The 20,516-nt window shown below is 42.1% G+C and overlaps 1 protein-coding gene across 4 annotated transcripts; it reads left to right on the top strand.

Annotated features, from left to right (window-relative positions):
- The first annotated feature begins 2 nt into the window (after positions 1–2).
- MRAP2 (melanocortin 2 receptor accessory protein 2) lies at positions 3–19,416 on the top strand. 4 transcript variants are annotated; one of them, XM_090136706.1, is made up of 8 exons: positions 3–1,644; positions 5,280–5,383; positions 6,023–6,192; positions 8,695–8,797; positions 9,073–9,252; positions 9,608–9,757; positions 14,317–14,416; positions 18,881–19,416. In XM_090136706.1, exons 6-8 carry the CDS (start codon positions 9,631–9,633, stop codon positions 19,272–19,274), a joined length of 621 nt encoding a protein of 206 aa, XP_089992832.1. In that variant the 5' UTR covers positions 3–1,644; positions 5,280–5,383; positions 6,023–6,192; positions 8,695–8,797; positions 9,073–9,252; positions 9,608–9,630; the 3' UTR covers positions 19,275–19,416. The 4 variants fall into 4 exon arrangements, with proteins under 4 accessions (XP_089992832.1, XP_089992835.1, XP_089992833.1 ...); XM_090136709.1 differs by having other exon boundaries at positions 5,280–5,453; XM_090136707.1 differs by having other exon boundaries at positions 5,280–6,192.
- The last annotated feature ends 1,100 nt before the right edge of the window (positions 19,417–20,516 follow it).

Below are 20,516 nucleotides of genomic sequence, written 5' to 3'. Positions count from 1 at the left end.
CTTGCTTGCTTTTTAGGTGGCTGCTAAAGCTCAGGCAGCTACTGACTATATGAATCTAAAAATCTGGCAAGCAAGAAGGACTGGTTGACAATCTATCTGCAATTTGTGCTTTAATTGTAAGTGCAGTCTCTTGTTGTATATACTGGACTGATGCCACTGTTGCAGAGCCAGAAGAGAGCAGATGCTGCAGATGAAGCTCCAGCCTCATTCTAGTCAGCCACTATCTGAGTGCACGCAGCTCTCCACTTTCTCTCAGCAGAACTCCTTTGCCTTTTAGAAAATCCCATTGATTTATCTTCACTCAAGAGTTTGTGCCTCCAGAGTTCCACGTCTCATCCAGAAAGAGCATGTTTATTTTGTTGCTGTTACAGAAAAATAATGAATTCTGCATTTTCACCAATAGTAAGAGAAACTGACAATAAGAACATCATGAGAAAATACTACAGATCTCATTAGTTATCATAGAATCATAGAATGGCCTGGATTGAAAAGGACCACAATGATCATCCAGTTTCAACCCCCCTGCAACGTGCAGGGTTGCCAACCACCAGACCAGGCTGCCCAGAGCCACATCCAGCCTGGAAGTCTAGATGCTCTTTCATGTTGTTTGGCATCTGCTGCATTTGGCATTTAGATGCCTCTAATCTTTCCTTGAAAGACCAGATCAAAGGAGGTGAGGTGGAAGTGAAGTATTGGCTATGTGGAGCTTCCTTCCTGGAGAGGAAATTGGAGTGCTGAATTGTTTTTAAGCCTAAGAAATACAACAAAATCCTGAGTCGTGCTGCCTTTTAAATGTCAGTGAAATTAGCAGAAGGGAGGTTCCATTGTGTCTACTCGATTCTGATAGTGATGATGCATAAGCATTGGTTTTATATTTCTGAGATGAAGATGGCAGAACTGTCTGAGATCACAACTTTGCCTGGAGAGAATACGAGATGAAAACCTGAGGTTTCACCGATGTCCTTACTTGTAGATGACCTGTAGAGAAGTGCGGGAAGGCAAATGGATCTGAACAATAAAGAGAGGCTGGTGCTAAAGGATAAATGCCTGAGCACTTGGAAGGACTCACTAGGAAGTTCAATGGCAAGTAAGTACCACAGCAGGGTGAGGGCTCTGCTGGACTGCTGTGCAAAACCACTCGATGGCTCTGAAGATGATGAAATGCCACAAAGATGGAGCAGCTGACGTCTGAGGAGAGGCTGAGAAGTCTGAGGAGAAGCTCTGAGGTGCTTACTGGTGTGCCCTTACCGGTGGAGGAAGAAGGAGCCATGCTCTTCCCCATGGTACCCAGTGACAGGACGTGAGCATCAGACACCAACTGAAATACAGACGCGTTAAGCATAAGAAAAACGTGTGCTAACGGCCGCCCCTCCTCTCCTTCCCTCGACACCGCGGCTCCCGCCCCGCCGGCTGCCCGCGGCCGCCCACGCGTCGGTGTGGGCTCCGCGCCGCAGCAAGCACCTAGGACAGCTCCCGCCCGCGCCGCCTATTGGTCCGGGCGCGTCACGTGACCGTGCCATGCCGCCGGGGGGCCGCGGCCGCCGCTGATTCATTGGCTGTACCGGGGCGCGGCTCGGCTCGGCTCGGCTCGGTTTGGTGCGGCGTTGCAGCTACTGCCACCGCCGCTGGGCGGCGCCACAGCAGGTAGGGCGGCGGCGGGCGGGGTGGCGACGGGGGCTTCTCGCGGCGCTGGTGGGGCGGGCAGCGCTGTGAGGGGGCGGCGCTGCGGCGGTGGGGGAGCGTGAGGAGAGCCTCCGGGGTTACTGCCTGCGTCTCTGCAGAAGGCTCGGGGCGGCTTCGGCGCTGCGGGACGCGTTGGCTGCGGAAAGGCTGCTGTCTCGCTCCTCCGAGCGGCTCCTCCAAAGCCCGCGTCTGGAGAGGGGAGCACCAGCTGGAAACGTACCGCCTCCGTAGGAAGCCTTACCGCTTGGGTGGGATAAAAAAGTTTTGTCCTTCGTACTGATGAGCGTGTGAGCGAACTTGAAAATCTAACCCAGAATGTCTGCAAAAGAGAAAGAGGGGGAAAAGAAAGTTTTCTGGTCCAGCGGAGGCAGTGCCGTCAGAGCGGCCGTCTGGATGCGCGCTGCAGCACCGAGCAGCTGCTCCGGCGCTTCCCAGACGGCTGCTCTGCTCTGCTCTGCTCTGCTTGGGAGCGGTTCCCTTTGCTCTCCTCCGAGCCCTCAGAGATGGAGATTTACATAACCACGGCGGAAATAAATCGCTGTTTTGCCCAGTGAGGCTGTGGGTGTTCCCTCCGTGGAAGCATTCAAGGCCAGGCTGGATGGGGCTTTGAGCAACCTGGTCTAGAGGGAGGTGTCCCTGCCTGTAGCAAGGGGTTGGAACTAGGTGATCTTAAAGGTCCCTTCCAGCACAAACCGTTCTGTGATTCAGATTCCTAATCAGAGCGTGAAGTCAGATTTCTACCGCAGGATCCAGCCCCTGGAGGGGGTCAGGCAGGCAGCAGACCTACAGACTGCCTCAAGTAATGAGGCAATCTAATGCATCAAGCGCAGGCAAAACGGTGTTAAATACATCAACCAAAACATCCAGTGTGTGAGAAGGGCTGGGCAGAGTTCTGTGCTTGTTCTGTCACTGTTCATCTACCCCACTCATCGTGGTAGAAGAGGTTTTAAGATTAAACTCAGATGATACTGTTGCAGTTTAAATCAAGTTTCCAGTCCCCAAGCCAGTGGTGTGAGCCGTTGCCGGCAAGCTTTGAACACAAATAAATTAAAGCCCTGTTGTGCATTCTCACTGCAGTGGGTCCTGGCTGTGCTGCTGTTTCCTTGGGCTCTCGTTGCTTGTTTGTTGTCTGGTGCATCACTGGGATGAGATGGAGAGTAGGATGAGAGCGTTCAGATTTGTGCTTGGGAGTATTTACCTGAGATTGTATTTGAGGCACTACAGTACATTGTTTGCCTCTTCCATAGCACCAGAGTGAAGGGTTAGATCTGAAGGCAGGTAAAAACAGTTCTGGCTTGGAAAAACTCCGAGCCAGTCTGCCCTTTGGAAACACTCCATTTCAGTGGCTGCTGGAAATGTTTGCTGATTGCGTTGGTGGTGAACTGCAGGAGTTCAGAACACATTCCACATCCCACATCCCAGTGTGGAAGTTTACAAGAGAAGCTGTGTTACTTATTTTATTTTGTTCTTGAAGAAACATAATACCTCAGTGACTTTTCAAACTGAAAAGCTCAAGCACTGCTTTGCTTCCCAGAGATGATGGCTTTAGAGACCCACTCTGCTTTTCAGCTCTGGTGCTTCATTGATCTTTCTCATTGATGCACAACCAAGACAGCTCTGAGCTGAGGGTGAAAATAAGCATTTATTAGGAGAAAAATGAAGATTTCTTTGCCAAGTGAATGTAGTTTTGAAAACTGAGGAAAATAATGCTGCCCAAAAACAATGCATTCAGGGCAGGTCCTCTGCAGCTTTCCTGCATGGCTCTGACCTCCTTGTTGGACATGCTGGAGTTGTCTTGCTTGAGGCTTTTCTGTAAAAAGCTCAGCCTGGAACGCCTATCTGTGATATTTACTGGAGGGTTAAAGCCAAACAAGTTGTGGTGCAGAAGATTAAAAATGAGCAGAATTCTAAGCTGCTGAGGGACTGGCAAGCTATCCTTTTTAGTGAGGTGTTGGATGACTGTACCTTTCTGTCAGCATTCGTAAAAATATAGGAATGCAAAGATGCCAGTGGTTGATGGCTCCCTGGTAGGGCTTTTCCTAGTCTGACTAGTGTTGAAGGACCTCAGGTTGTGGAGCTGCCATATGTGCAGGACTGAGAGGATGGGGACACAGGTGGACCTGGAGCTCTCCTCCAACCACAGCTGTGCTGTGTTTGTGAGCCTGCTGCTCCTTGTAAGGTCAGTGCTGTGCAATGGTGGGGTTTGGCTGGCAATGAATAGCTGAAAGGATAACCCTTGCTCTTTACAGTGGCTCTGAAATTAGAAACTGTTTTTCAGATATAGCTTTCTTTCTTTAGAAAAATAGCCTTTGCTTAGAAGGAAGATTTAGTCTTGTTCTGCTATGACTAAAACAGCTGTCAAATTGTGTGTTTTTTTGTGGAGATGTATTATTTGGGTGGAAGTGTGAACACTTGTAATACTTCATTTTGACACTCAGGATGGCAAAAGCTGATATGGTTTTTGAACTCAACTGAAGCTAGGCTCTGAAGCCTGAAGATAGATTGAATGTAAAATCCTGTCCTGGCTGCAGGAAATACATGGAATTATGGCTAATATCTCTTCTTTTGGTTGTAGATAATGCTTCTTAGAATTGCCTATTCTGCTTGTAATTTTTCAGGCTTTTGGTACCACATTTACACTAAGCTAGCTCCTTCAATGCATGGCTCTCTGCTAACTCTGACAATTCCCTGTACCACTATTATCAGCTCAGGATTGAAACTTTTTAAGAATAGAAGGAATATATAGCTTTTATGATGTCTTGTTAGGTACAATTTAACTTTCTTTAAAGACAAGACTTAAAAGTGAGCATGCACAGTATCAACTTTTTCTCAAATCCATTCATTGCCTGTGAGTGCAGTGCAATATGATTTTGTATATTTTTCTGCCCATCTTCAGGTGGCCCCTACTGAGCTGAGCTGAGAAGTGGGCACTGGTGTTTGCAAATATGTTTATGATCTTTTAGGAAAATACTTAGCCAACTGTTTTTGTCTTTTATACGTTAAACTTTATTTAAAATTCATACAGTAATTGCTTTTAAACTAGGCACAAATGTGGCAGCAATGCAGTTTGCATGCAAACTGTACACAATGGTGTGGAGGCCTCCTATGCTGCAGCAAAGCTACACAGTACATGAAGTGTTCAAGGAAAACTAGACGTATTTGTTGGTAATTCATATGCATGTTCTATGAGCACTTTGTTGTGATGGAGTCTAGTTTACACTTGACAGAGGTCAGGATATTAAAATGTATGCTATGTGAGGTATAATACAGCAGTACACAGTACAGATGTCTGTAATTTTTCATTTCTTGTCCTTAGTTCCCTGGATAAGCAGTGACTAAAACAGTGGTTTTCCTTACCCTTGTTAGAAAGTCCTCCTATGATGAGTCCAATACCATTCTTACTGCTTTCATGCAATAGCTTGTGCAGATGATGCTTTTCATGAGCTATTAACATCAGTTCATTTCCTGCAAAGATAAGTCCCAGGTGCTGTGCACTTGAGATTAGCACTGATTTCTGATTGTACAGATTTCAGTTATCTTGTTTTTTTCTTACTAAATTTTGAATATGTATTGCTTGCTTTCTCCTCTTTTTGCAGGCAGGAAGATTGGATATTTCTCATACAAGACCTTGAGCTGCACTTCAAGTCCTGCACATTTAAAATCTTGTGAATTGGCAAAGAAGCACAGACCATTTGGCTAAGTATTTCCTGCAAACTCCTTTCTCATCTGCGCTTGAAAGTGGCACAGCTTGCTCGAAACAGTAGCCATAGGTTAGGGTTGTAGAAAGCTGGGTTCTGTGTATTTTAGCTCATGCAGGGCAGAGTCGCTAAGTTTGTGCTTCATTTCCTCATTGGCTTCTTTGTGATTGCATCTCTTAGACCTTGGGCTGGAGTAAAAAGCAATGCAGTGGTGATGATGGCTAGTTTCTTTGCCCCTCAGAATATTGCTGTTATTATGGGGACTCGGGTCACAGGAACAGCCTGAGTTGTTGACTTGTAGCCAGCAGCTTCTGATTTAATTGCACTGCCTAGCCCATGGAACTGATGTATCAAGCTTGCTTAGCTTTGGACTGCTCAGTTCAAAAGTTGCTGCTTTCTGTGCCTGTTTGGTTTCTGGGATCTTCATTGTTTACAAGGGGCCAGCAGTTTGTTTATTCTATGAAGCCTATCAAGTGTTCAGACTCTGCAGCAGTAAGCAGAACGGAAACACGAAAAATTAATGTAGTTTTTGATTGAAAATGTGCCTCATTTCTTGCATCTTCCTCATTGGTAGTTTATCTTGCTTCAGATATGAATAAGTAGATTGACCAGTCTGCATAAATTTACTGTTGTGTGTGCAGGTCAGATTTGGAGGTGGTTGTTGCTGGTTACATACAAGGCCAGTTCCAGATGTACGCAAAATCGGCTTTGCCTTGGTGGCCTCAGTGGCAGCTTAAACCACAAAACTGTGCTTCAGACATGGTGTGTGTCCAGTTTTTCCCTTAGAGAATCTTTGGTGTCATTGTGAAAGGTAAGTGGTTGTGCAGAGCAGATTTGCTGATGATATCCAGAGCGATGCAAATAGTCCAGCTGCAGTTCAGAGATGTGGATTTTGTGCAGACAGATCCGCAGAGTTGAAATAGCTTGCACAAGTACCACTGCCCAGCAGCTGAGACCTTAAAAACTTTGACAAAGGCTCTGAACAAGTTCTCATGAAGGCACAACTCAATTCCAGGAGCTACAACCACATTTCTGTAAGGGAGTATGTGGGTACCTATCGTCATCCTTTAGCAGAGAGACCAAGCCAGTGCTCCAGAAGAAGGCCATGAGGACTTGCCCTTTTTACTGACAGGTGACTAACCTGCTTGGATCTCCTGGTTGGTGGCACAGAGCATGGCCTCACTTTGGGTTTCCTTGAGAGAGCAAATGAAGCTTTTTATTGCTCACTTATTTGCTCCTGGAAGTAATAAGGCAGGGTGAGGGAAGGCTGCCGGCATCCATACACACTGAAGGCAACAGAGGGACTTTGGTGTTTGCCTTAACTCCTATGGCCTCTACAGAAAAAACAACAAATTCAGCAAGGCCACTCAGAGGAGCTCCCTGTCATGCTTTAGAGCTGGGGGATGTATCACTGCTGTCCACTTGGGAGAAAAAAAAAGAGCATTTGACTGTTTTCTGGGGAAATTCCTTCTTAGAATCCCTTATCTGGAACCCAGATTCCTTCCCTGTCCCACTGCACCTTGCAGATGCACGAAGTAGGCTGCTAGCTCACCCTGCAGGGTAACCTGGGAGCTGGTGGCCAACATTTCAGTTAGCATCTCTGTCTCTGATAGTGGTTTAGTGCTTACAACAGAGGTAAGCATAGAAATGCTTTTAGCCAATGGCGATACGCTGAAGCTATTTGTCTGAACCTGCAGCTAAAGCAGGGCAGATTTTTGGTGTTGTAGAAGTGACTCTTCTCCAAGTAGACCATAAATGGATGGACAACAGTGATAATTGGAGAGGGAGACAGACCTGCATGTGGCCAATTAATCCAATTTGCTTGTGTTTGAGGTAGAAGAAGCAGCATTTTTCTAACTCTTCATGTAACCTATGCTGAAGTTTTCTGACTGCAGATTCTGGTTCAGCTTTTATTATAATAGTGAAAGAGAGGAATAACAATGAACGAGCCATACGAGAAATATTTAAATGAAAGACTTCTCTAAAATACTGCTAAAGAGAAAAGCAGGCTTAGACAGAACATATAATAAAATTTGGCAAGAGATGCATCATTGAGAAAACATTGAGGAGAAGGGGAAAAGATGATGGGAACCCTCAGGGGTCAGTGACAAAAATGAAATGCAGAATCTAGCAAGAGACAACTGTGCTGTGAACAAATTAGGACAAGAATCATAGTTTTCCCTTTGTGCAATTTGCTTCTCCCAGAAAGCAGCAGCTAACTTAGCTGAATTTAAAAGCAAATCTAAAGCTTGATTAGATATTCTCTTCTGTTCCAGAAAATAGGGGAAGTTTTTCAAGTCACTGAGAAAGCAAGGGAAGAACTTCCCTCTTAATACAAGCACATAAGTGTTCACTTTTTCTTGTCATCTTCCATCAGACATATGAAAATGCTGGGCCATGAACTGGATTGTCGATTACAAGCAGTAACTTTTCTTCATTTCTGGCCTTCTGTGTTTCGTGCTATTTAGTCCAGCTGGAGGCTTTCTTAGTGGCTGAAGGAGGGTGAGGATAATGTGAAGCACTTTGTCCTTATACAAATTAATGTGGGGTGAATTGCCAGTGCTGAAAACTAAACTGGTTTGAGTTTGAAAACAAGGCCTTTTTATTGCTTTATATGTTTTTTTTCACTTACTATTATGGAAGGGGAACCCTTTTTTGTTTCTTTTTAAAGAGCTTGGATGTCTGCTTGTATTTCTTGGGTGAATATGTGTTTCTTGCTTTGTGTTCCATTCCTGTTCTTTACACGTGGCCATTCTAGCATTTGAACAAAGTCCTTTACTTGCACACAGCTTTACTCCATCTAATGGAAGGACTGAAGTTTCAGCTGTTTTGAGTGACATGGGTACTTAAAGACCTCTATGTTCTTCTTTTTGTTTCTCCAAGAAGTTTTATCTGGATTTGAAGTTGTATTCTGTGGGGTTTCCTTGTCCAGAGAACAGCTAACTGCATTAGTTTTACAAACTGCATGAAGTCTTCATTCTGCTGGGTTTTAACTGAAAGCAAAATTACCCAAAGCTCAATTTACTTTTCGAAGAGCACTGAACAGTTTCTTATGGAATGCTATTTTATAATAAAGCTATTTGTAATAGATGTTCTGATTCCAGCTGCTGCAGCAAGTGTTGTGCAAAGATGTGCTTTCCTCTGACGTGTGTAGAATTGTCTAATTTTCTGAAAAATACAAGTTCCTAGTGCAGTGTTGCAATATCGTAATGACAGAATGTCTATTAGGCTAATTTTAATGATGATAAGTGTTGGATTGCAGTTTTTGTTGATCTTTGGGAAAAATCACTCCTGTCTTATTTTCCTTCTCTAGTGACATATTGAAACGCTTCTCACACAGAAAAATCTAGGTTGGAAGGGACCTCTGGTGGTCATCTGGTCTGATCTCCTGCTCAAAGCATGTTCAATTAAATCAGGTAAATTTTTTCTCATATCGAACTGGAATTTCCCACAAATCGACTTGTATCTGTTGCCTCTTGCTCTGTTGTTGTCCACATCTGGCCAGTCTACCCTCTGCCCTCTGGCTGTAACTTTGACAGTAGGGCAGCAATAAGGCCTCCGCTGAGCCTTCTCTTCTCCAGGCTGAGCAAACCCAGTTTCCTTGGCCTCTCATGCATCCTGTGCTGCAGCTCCCTGACCATCATGGTGGCCCTCCACTGGACTTACTCTAGCATATGTCCATGTCTTCCAGTTACTCAGGATACGATACCCCAGGTGTAGTCTCACCGGTGCTGAATAGAGAATAAGAAATGCTTCTCTTGATGCGCTGACTGCGCTCGTGTTAATTCAGGTTCCTGTCAGCTGAATTTTCCAGCTTATCTGAGTCCCTCTGGAGATCAATCTGCCCTTCAGCCTTTTGTCTGTCCCCCAGGTAATCCATGAGCTTGCTGCCAATGTGCTTTGACTAATTGTTTGGCTCTTTAAGGAAGATGTAAAAGAATATTATCCCAGGGTGCCAGCTGGACTTTGTATGAATGATGTAACACTTTGAGCCTGGCATTCTAGTCAATTCTCCACACAGATTCTCATGGCAGCATTCATTGTAAGCTGCCAAGGATGGTAGTCTTTGAGATTAAGTATATTTTCAACTATAAAAATTATATTCTGAAAAGCTTGCTTTTGATACTTTGTATGCTTACAAGCATTGCTGCAAAGACATGATTCTCTCTAAAATCAAAGATGTGTTAGAAATATGTGTTCTTTACTAATGCATTTCATATCCATAGGTATATATTTATTTGGGTGTGAGATGTCTGCCCTGAGGTTGATTTCTAACAGAACCTCCCAGCAGGCCTTGTCTAACTCTGATTACACCTGGGAGTATGAGTACTATGAGTATGGACCAGTGTCATTTGAAGGCCTGAAGGCTCATAAATGTAAGTTCAGTACAGATGTGTTTTATTTCAGCTGTGCTTCCCCATCTTAAAATTCTGCTCTTCACTCCAATTTTTTTTTTTAACAAATAGCTTATTGGATTATTGTAGTTTTTCCTTTTCTGATTTTTTTTTTTTTGACTGCTTTCCTTATGTATAGGAACACTGTTTGTTTCTTGACTGTATTAGAAATTCATTATTACTGGGGACTATCATGCTTCTAGGAACTGAAGTGTTTCATCTTGGTACTATTTGCTGTGATCCATGTTGTTCTGTTCCTGTTTCCGTTAATGCAAAAAAGACATTAATGGGCAGCCTTACTGCTTTTGATTTTATTTCCTAAAAAATAAGTTTCAAACTTTCAGAGACTTAAAAGAAGAAAATTCTTTTTTTCTGAAGAAACTTTTTTCATTAGGAATTTCTTTATGGAATGTTTGTGCTAAATTCAGTGTCATCCAAATGCTGAAGCTGCTTAATAACTGTACAAGTAAAAAGTGAAGGACAGAGACCAGATAGATGAAACATATGTGTAGAAATTGAGAGATCATTTAGCTGGGACAAGCTAGTGCACAACAGTGTTTAGTTTGAACCTATACAATAGCTTTGACTTCTAGAAAATTTGTTTTTTGAGAGGGAGGGGAGGAGGAAAGGAAGGTAAGGGAGGTTAGTTTTTGTTTTTAATTAAAAAACAAAGCAAAAAACCAACCAACCAAAAAAAAAAAAAACAACCAACAACTAAAAAGCCCAGAAACTAACTCAAAACTATGGGATGCATTGCAAGCACTTTACCAAAGAGAAGCAAACCATCTTATTCCACTGCTTCTGAGCTGAGTACCCTGGTCAAGAGTTTGAACACCAATCTTTGAAGTAGTGAGGAAGGGCCCCCATCCAGTACTGGAGCTCTGGTCCGGGGTGGGGTGCACATTTCCTGCCTCGTTCACCATGATGAGGATTCAGACTGGGGAAAAGGAGTGCTTGCAGTGGCAGCTGGTAGCCCAGGGAGGCCTGTTTGCCATGCTTCTGCACAGCTGGGAGGGTTTTGCGGGGTACTGGGAGTATCAGGAGGAACCTGCTGAAGTTTTTAACATGCCTAGAAGGCAAGAACTGGAGCAAAAGTTGCTTTTTGACCCAAATTGTAGTTTACCTTTACAATTTTGGTTTTTACAATTTACAAAAATTGATGATGATTACTCTTTGCATTTTTACAAATGTTAGATACTTGAAAAATGTAGGTTAGCTTTTCTCATGTTTCTAATTTTATATACTTTTCTTCCACCTAATCAGAAGCCAAACCCGATTACAAAGATTAGCTGATGTGTGTAGAATCATTGAATTCCTATAATTGAAAGGGACTTCTGAAGGCCATCTAGACCAACTCCCCTGCAATGAACAGGGACACCACAGCTAGGTCAGGTTGCCCAGGGCCTGATCCAGCCTTGCCTTGAAAGTCTCCAGTGACGATGTCACTGGTAATGTCACACCAGTGACAGTGTAGGCATCCACCAAATCACTAGGCAACCTGTTCCACTGCCTCACCGCCCTCTCTGTAAAAGATTTTTTCCTTCTGTCTAACCTAAACGTACCCTCTGTGACCTTCAAAACATACCCTCTTTGAGCTTGAACTTATCCTCTTTGAGCTTGAAGATGTACAACATCTTCTTTTTAGCTCTGCGTGTCAGAGTGGGATAGGATGAAAAAAACACAAATGGGAGTTACTTCTGGCTTGCTGAAGGTCTAGTGGCAAACCAAATCTTGATTGCCATTGAGCTGATTGCCATGCTGGGCATGGTAGCTCAGCTTTATTGCCTTTCTGCTGTTTGTAGAGCAGGAGGGTTCTGGACAACACTTATTATTGGGACAGAAGGAACAATTGTTTTTCAGGTAGAGCGTGATACATTTATGAAAAAGAGAGGCTGACAGAAGTATTGAATCAGTGACTTTTTACTGATAGGTTGGATTTATGTTACTGCATGCATTCTCAAACAGGTTGATATTAATTTCATAAAACTGTAAATACATCCTATGCCTGTGTTGATGATGACATATCAATAAGTTTCTTGTTCTGGATAACTTCAGCTGAGTTGGGCCTGTTGAGGAATTTGGAGGCAATGTGGTCAGACATTTAATTTAATAGAAATTGAAACCTGTGGAAGAAGGAGGAAAAGAGATTATGTTAAGATTGCATTGTCATGAAGACTTTGAATACTGACAGTGAGTTTTGGTGGTTTTTTTCAAACTACATAAGAAATCTTAAATCTCATAATATTTGGAATAGCTGAATGCAAGGTGATTTTCAGCCTATGTTGACAAAATCTTAAAATCTCTAGAGGCAGGCACCACAAATAGCAATGTTGCGGTTTTGTAGACATATTCCCACTAGGGAATACTCCATCTTCCTCACCTGAGCTATTCTAAGTTTTGCTTTAATGATAGAATCAAAATTAGTGATAGAAAACTGATGTGAAAGCGACGAGAAAGGCTCTGCTTTGGTGATCTGGCTTACAGCGTGAAGTTAAAAGGGTGTATTGGCTCATCTGTGTGTTGTACAGTGAGTTGTAATGAAGGAAGTTTTTCACACAGAGGGTGGTGACGCACTGGAACAGGTTGCCCAAGGAGGTTGTGGATGCCCCATCCCTGGAGGCATTCAAGGCCAGGCTGGATGTGGCTCTGGGCAGCCTGGTCTGGTGGTTGGCAACTCTGCACATAGCAAGGGGTATGAAACTAGATGGTCATTGTGGTCTTTTTCAACCCAGGCCATTCTGTGATTCTATATAAAAAGGAATTCAGAAGCTTGTTTTTGGAAAGCAGAGAAAAACTTAGGTAAAATGATCAGTGGAGGTAAGTGTTCACAAAACAACCCAATACACAGAAAACATTTCTTTTTTAATACTTTTTGTTAAAAAAATGCATCTGCAAACACTGAATCCAAAATGATTCTGAAACTAATTCAGGGTTCATAATGCACAGAATTGCAGAAATAAACTCTTACCATTATGCTTGAAGCTAAAAGGGGTATTCCAAACTTTTTTTAAAAGTGTGCTGAGTGTCAGCATGGGGTGATTTTTACCTCGCTCTGCTTTCTATTCATCTTGAAACCTATACCTGAATCGCCCTTCAGTTTCATTATAAAGATGTTGAGTGGGAAGGATGTGGAAGAGCATAGATGGAGAAAGCCTTGCAGCCGGAGACTTGAAGCTAAACCTTCTTAGTGTACCAGAAAATGAGATTAAGGAGTGACTTGATTGTGATAAAGTATTTTCACGGGGAGACAATGTTGAGTCACAGCAGGTACACTTCTACTTCACAGAGAAAGATCAAATGGTTTGAATACATTTCCAGTTTCCAGATCTTCCTTTAACATGGAAGATGTTTCACAGTGGGTGCATGATTAACCAAGCTTCATGCTCTGTAGATTTGGGCTATGCTTACCAGCTGATTGTTGTCTGGAAATGTTTGTCCCACTTGTACCATCTCTACATCAAGTTCATAAATGTTTTGAGTTTTGTTCATAAGCAGCTCTAGGTCTACTGTAAAGTAATAAGCAGACTTAGATATGTTTTATGTAGTGCTGGTGATTTATGTAGAGATCCATTTGCTGTAAATGAGAACAGTAAGTATGTTTTCTGCATATGGGCAAATGCCCCACAGGCAGAAGCTATAGCGAACTAGTTGAACTGAGTGTGGAATAAGATGCAATGGGCTTTTATTAGAGCAGGGGAGGCCTAATTGGACATAGGAAAACAGTAATAATAGCATTTGGGCTGGATTGCTGGTCTGGAACCTTCCTTGTGGAGGTTTTTTAATGGGCTAGACAGCTATTTCTCTAGAATGGATGAATTATGTTTTATCTTGCCATGAAGCAGGAAGGGATGTACTAGGTTACTTCTAAGAGGCTTCCTTTCTGGATAACAGTCAGACTGTCGTATTTGTATGAGGCTATTGCATTTTAATTGTTTTTTTCACTTTTTGTCCAAATTCATTTGACTCCTTTGACACTGTGTTACAGTTTTCTGTATGAAAGTCAGAAACTCAAAAATTAATGTTCATTGTTGATATTTGTTGAGGTAGCAAATAGCAAATCTGTGTTTCCATTTAATTTAGAAGCCTCTATTTCACCACTGAAAGGAAGCAAAATCTTCCTAGGCCTCAGTAATCCATCAAAAACTAGAAGCCTTGTGGTCTCAGAAGAGAAATCATTCAGAATAACAGTAACTCAGTGCTACAGGGACAGAGGTTTTTGCTGAAAATCAAATAATCCTCTAATCTGTGTGCTAGTACTACTGACATTGTTTCCAAAGCAATGCTTGAACATGGGCCAAGAATAACAAAAGGAGCTGCTCTTAGTTTAACAGCTAAGAGAACCCAGCCCCTTCTCTCTTTCAGCTTGTTTCTGATTTGTCTAGACAGAAGGAAAATCCAGGCTACAAAGGAGGGCTTTGGTATCCTTCCCCTTTTTTCCAGCCAGGAATAAGATGCAAATTTTTTGGAATTAGCAGTCAGACTGCAGACTTTCTGCAAGTGCGGGTGAAATACTGATCATATTGTTTTCTCTTTTTTGACAGATTCCATTGTGATTGGATTTTGGGTTGGTCTTGCAGTTTTTGTCATCTTCATGTTCTTTGTCTTGACCTTGCTGACAAAGACAGGAGCACCACATCAAGAGTGAGTCTGAAAAGTGAATGTGGCACCTCTGGTGTTTAGCAGTCCACCAGAGCAACCAGTGGCAGTGCTGAGGTTGTGCTGGATCTGCGCTGCCCTTTTCTGCTCCATTCTTAGGAAAGGCTGCTGTGTGTCTTTGTTTAAAATGTTTTTTGTTCCAAGCGTCTGTAGGAGAGCAATTTTGTAGAAGCACATGTTAATGCATTCTCTATTTAGCAAGTAGTATGTAGGCATGCAGTAAAGAAATTGGAATTACCACATAGATGCACTTCAAGGCTGAAAGGAAGGCAGTGGGTAGCCTGCCAACCACATGTGGCTTTAGATGACTGCTCCTTGCATAACGGGTAATTCAAACTAAGCTCACTTTATGATGGAGTGGAGCAGAGAAACGTAGCTATTGGCAAAGAGGATACAAATAAAATGCCATGCAGACACTAACTAGTTGAAGTCTGGAAGGTTTCATATGCTTAAGTCCAAAATGTAGTTATCAACTGAGTTAGCAAGATGTTCCCTTACCCTGTAGCTCACAAGCTTCCAAGTGTCTTGGTTCCTGCTGAAAAATTGCAGTAGATGCTGAAGACCAGATCCAGCTCCATATTTTTTAACACCAGAGTCCTCTTAGTCACAATCTAAGCCTTTTTCCACTTCCTTCTGGCTCTTAAGTATGTGCAGACCATATCCTGGCTCAGCCATTTATCTGCAAGTCTCATACTTAAAGCAGTTGTGCAGCATCTGAACTCGCATTTCTTCCTCTTGGGTTTGCTTCTCATCAAGTAGAAATAAAAAGGCTCGTTGGAGGGTGAGAGGGCCTTACAGGCAGGTAGTAATCATGAGAAACTGATTGTGAGAGACAATTGCCTGCCTTTCTCTGCCTCCTGAGGATCCAGAGTTATTTAATCGTAATGTAGGCTGTGCCTGAAAGCTTGTGATAGCAGATCTCTAGAGGCAGGACCGTGTTACAGAAGACCTGCAGGTATTGTGAGCTCCTGTGCATTGATGCTTCTGTGAGAAAGAAGCAGAGACATAAGAATTCAGCTTTCCGGAACTGACTTGCTGAATTTTGTAGCTGGTATTTTAGCTTTCTTCATGCATTATTTCAAGTAAAAAAAATAAAGCTACACAATGCTACCAAATACATTTAATTTATGTAAATTCTAGCTCTTTTCCCTGGAGATTTTTTTCTTCATTGAACATCCAAGTCTATATCTCATATGCATAATACTAATGGGAGTTGAAGTGATGAAGTCAAATGCACGATAATTTTACATAGATATTTATCAAAATGGTTGTTTGCTTTTAAAAGTGAACTTTGAAGTAACAGAGGGCTGCTTGATATCTTCTGCACTTCTTCATCCGTATTGTTGGAACAGATTGTCTAGAGAGCTTGTGAAACCTCCATCTTCAGTCAGCTTCTGCATCTAGAGAAGGCCTCAAGCAACCTGGGCATGCCTTACTTTCATCAAGGCATTGGACAGTTCCCTTCCAGTCTAAATCTTCATGCTTTTCTTCAGCTGTTGAACAGACCCTACTCAATTTCTTTCTATATGTATTTTAAAATTTCTTTGCAGCCTTGAGAGCTATATGCTTGAATATTTTCCCACTTACTACATATGCTAAATTGGCACTTCTATCAAATTTGAGCACTATTTTTTATTTTTTAGATTTGGTATTTATAGCCTACTGTGTATGGTACTGCAAATAGAGTGTCCAAAAATAAGCTAAGAGTAGTGAGGTCTTGATGTCTCTTGTACAGCTACGCGTATATAAAGACTGGGGAACATAAATACCTGACTGTAAAAATAGAGTAGGCTGTGGGTTTGTTTTGCCTGCATCTTTCTGTCCTTAGGACTGACTGGATTCTCTATGACTCATGGCTTCATTTGTGGGCTGCCTTGCAGCTGTCCTTAAGAAATAGATATTAATGGCATCCCTGGGTCTCGGGAGGAAGCCATCCTGATTGATAGACATGGCTCTGACTTCAGTAAGTCAATTGGGCTGTTCTTTAAAGTAACATTAATGTGAGAGATAAATGTAACGAGATTCAGATGGATGGGTCCAAAATAGAATACTCTGACTTTTCTAGTGATGCTCTTTTCTCAGCTCAATATAAAGGGGTTTAATAGCATACTCTTCTTAAAATTATACAAGATGTTCAAGTTTGGATACATCCTCAGCCCAGGGGAAAGGTTCAGGGCATGGATGAGGAGAGGCAGAAATGTAATTAGTTACAGGAACAATGCCTTTAGCACTCTTCTTCTGTTCACTTGCATTAGTAGGTGCACAATACGGCTTGTGCAAAAAATAAAAAGCATTTTTTCTGTATATCTGCTTAATACTGTGTCTAGCAACCAGAGCCTGGCATTGCAGGCTGGAAAATTCCCAAAAGGGAGCTTAGTTCCCTGTGTTATTCATTGCCAATGAACCAACCATTTTGAGTGGTTTTCAGTACCTTTGACACTCAAGATGGCTGGTGTTCACCATCCTGCTCTTGCTGACAACTTCTGGAACTCAGAGTCCTTTTGGCCCCAATATTCAGTAGGGATTTGGTGCCCAAGTGGTTGTTCTCCCCGCTGTAATCCTCCAAGTATAAACCTGGGATTTGAGACTTTTCTTTGTTGAGTTGAATTGAGCTTTTCTTGTTTTATGAATCTTCTAAATAGAACACACTGGCATATGTTTGAGTACTGTAATGGGAAGGACTATAAATGTTTCTAGTCTGGTAAAAAAAAAAAAAAAAAGTTCCTCACAGTACAGAAGGATAGTGCATGTGAATTTCAGAATCTCAAGGGATGACTATATACTAGACAATGTGTTCCTTACAGAATTATTCTCCATAATAAATTCTCAACATTTTGGTCATTTTAAAATTTATCTGCATCTTCTATTCATCCACTGAGATCAGACTGCTGGTGCCAGTCCTGGGTGCCCTTCTGTGCAGTGAGCCTTTACTCCTTCACAGCTTTTAGGGTTATAAAGGAATTTCCCTAACTATGAACTTGCTTTCTTCCTAAATCATTTCTTTGTGAGCTTATAATGTTTCTTCTTAATGTGCTTGCCAGCTTCACTCTGTCACAAAACCACAGAAGCAACTCACATTCGGAGTGGTGCTTTATAAATACATAATTGCAGTTATCTGTTCCAGAGGTTACTGCAGCATTGTTCTGTCCAGTTTGATTCCTGCTGGGTTTATAGTAGATTTTTATCTACTCCAGTCTTACATCAGTTTAAAAATTATGCTGCTTCTACACATTTCACTTTGAAATGCAGAATGAACCAACACTGTTTCCACCAGCTGGAGTGCTGTTTTGATTTGAATTCTAGCGTAACTGCTTTTGTTAGGCTCTAATTCTCACATCATGTAATGAAAGTAAATTAGCACTTGGGTGGTAGGGATCTCTGATTAACTCTGAGTGAAAGACTGATGGTGAGCATCCTCTGAACATGAAGCTTTAGGGATAGATTTATGAACATGCCAGATAAGGCTTTCAGAAGCCTCTGAGCTTCTGAAACTCTTCCAGCAGACTCTAGAGTGATCGATCTGTGTTTCTCTGTAAGTGTTGCATGCACCTTCAGGAGTCCAAATATCTGGCTTCAGTAGCATCTGCTACTTGTTCACATCTTAATGGTATAATTTAGCAATGCTTACTTAGCAAAATAGTTACATCCTGAGAATGTTTGAATTTTTCACTACTCATCTCTGAAAGCCTTTATCGCCTTTCAGATGCAAATAACTTGCTTTTGGTGATGACAGCATATAAAGCCAGGCTGACAGAGAATGTATTGCTATCTGTAAAGCTTCATCATCTACCTCGAGCTTTCCTCACCCCCAGCTGTTGAGGGCTTCTCACAAATCTATGTAGACTGCAGCTGTTCTACAGAACTAACACTTCCAGAAAAGAGAGATGTCAAGATGTCTTTCCTGCACTATGTTTCTGAATTTTTAAGCCATCCAGTCCTTACAGCACTCTTCTAATTTGGAAATCTGAATGTCAGTGGCTGAGGTCAGTGTGAAAGGTGGTTTGATATCTAGACAATCAACCACCCAAATTGTGTTTTTAATGACAGCAGTGTTGCCTATGTCTCTGAAAGTTTCCAGCTATCAAAGATTATTCTCACAGCCTTCTATGAAACGTTTATTTTAAACTTCCCCTATGAGGAAATTCTGTAGAGTAGTTCTGAGCTCATTCAGTGGTGTGAGCTGATTATTGAATTACACTGATGACTAGAAGTACCATTAAAGAGTGCTGGCATTTGTAACTTATTCCCATGGAAAATTACTACTCAAAATCGAGGCTTAAAGTAGCTTCAGTGGAAAATAATAAACAGTGCTGGATTGTAACTCTTATAGATGAGCTGAAGGGTTTTCTTTCTTCCTAGTTATAATAGTTGCTGAAACCAGACATGCTGCTAAGAATGCCAATACTTCTAAATTCATAGTCTTTATTTCATGTACTTTATTTTCCCTAGAAATACAGAATCTTCTGAAAAAAGATTTCGGATGAATAGCTTCGTGGCAGATTTTGGAAGACCTTTGGAGTCGGAGAGGGTCTTTTCTCGTCATGTAGCTGAAGAGTCCCGGTCACTTTTCCATTTCTGCATTAATGAAGTGGAACACCTCGACAAAGCGCAACAAAGTCAGAAAGGTCCAGATCTGGAGAGTAATATCCACTTCCAGGAAGTTTCCAGGAGCAGTGGAACATTGGAGGAGGACCTACATTGTCTTACAAAATTTAACATTCCTAACTTTGTGAACACTGAGCAGAATTCTTCACTAGGTGAAGATGATCTGCTCATCTCAGAGCCACCTAGAGTTTTAGAAAGCAAAATGGCCATGCAATCTTCTCATCGGATCCTTGACTGAAAATTTCTTAAGGTAAAAATTGCAGTTGGAAGCCCTTCTCCACCTTCTGGCTATTTTGGTAGAAGGTATTTCAGGCATGTGCTTTTTTTTTTTTTATTGTATGTAAGAATGGCTGTGCTGACAGAACAGTCCACATGATAATTAAAACACTGAATGCTTAATTCCAGTGCCTCCTGTGGTCTAAGCCTCTTGTCCAGTGTTAGGTTTTCTTCTTGTTGGGTTGTTTTTTTTTGGTGGTGTTTTGGATTTGGTTCTGGTTTTAAATGACTGCCTACCTCCAGCTTCTGATGATACCATTATCTGTGGGGACTGTGAAAGCTGGAGGCTGTTTCTGGGGATGACCAAGAAAACTGTAACCCCAAACTGAAGCTGAAGCAACTATTAAGCAGGCAGCCTTGGGGAGCAGCTTCTGCCAATCCCAGAAAGACATCTGAAATGGAGCAGCAGAATGGACACCTGCATGGTATTAGCTCCTGCTTCTAAGTCCTACCTGCTTTTAGGTACAGGCGAGACCCAGTGTGCAAGCTTCCAGAGGGAATACCTCCTATCTTGAATGGATCAGTAACAGGGTTTACAAACTGATGACACCACCTGCTACTTGGTAGATAAAGCAAATTGTGGTCTGCAGTTATAGTACTTCAGTGTATCATTCTGTCAGTTGCTCAGTGATGCTCTGAAACCACTGATCTACACACATTAATGTGATTTTTATTGATGTGAGATTTCAGTTGGATTAAGTGCAGAATTCAATTGTCAAATCACAGGGAATAGCATGAAAAATATTCATCCGTTGCCAATAGAGTTAACATGCCAACACCATCACTTATTTCCATGTAAGTTGTGCTTTGCTTATCAGCTGAGCCTTCACCTGCTTTTCAGCTCTGGGAACTCCTCTTTTTTGGCTGGCCAGCCAGTGAAGGGCTGCAGGGAGACTCTGAGGTACTTTGAGGCCAGCTTTAAAGCCTCACTGTACTTGTTTCATCTTTTTCTAGCTAGCTGAGTGGTACTGCAACCACAGCTGTTTTCCCAGGCAAGGGTTTGTAAATAAAATGAATAGGTATAATTTCAATCCTTAAGTTCTTTTTTTAGAGGAGGAATAAGGTTCTAAACCTTAGCCATTCATAAATTTTTGGGCAGCCTGCTTGCAGAGTTGGTTAATTAACAGCCAAATGGTTTTAGAGCAAGCACACTGAGCACAGAAGAGGTTTGCTGAATGTGGAGTAACAGCGCTTTGCAGGAAAC

Source organism: Phasianus colchicus, chromosome 2 (genome assembly GCF_987193195.1).
Source record: "Phasianus colchicus chromosome 2, bPhaCol1.hap1.1, whole genome shotgun sequence".
NCBI classification, from domain to species: Eukaryota; Metazoa; Chordata; class Aves; order Galliformes; family Phasianidae; genus Phasianus; species Phasianus colchicus.
This window is presented reverse-complemented; position numbering and strand designations above follow the sequence as displayed.

Coding starts and splice junctions, on each gene's coding strand:
- MRAP2 (XM_090136706.1), top strand. CDS start 9,631: ATGTCTGCCCTGAGGTTGATTTCTAACAGAACCTCCCAGCAGGCCTTG. Junction 9,758..14,316: donor AGGCCTGAAGGCTCATAAAT/GTAAGTTCAGTA, acceptor CTTTTTTGACAG/ATTCCATTGTGATTGGATTT. Junction 14,417..18,880: donor ACAGGAGCACCACATCAAGA/GTGAGTCTGAAA, acceptor TATTTTCCCTAG/AAATACAGAATCTTCTGAAA.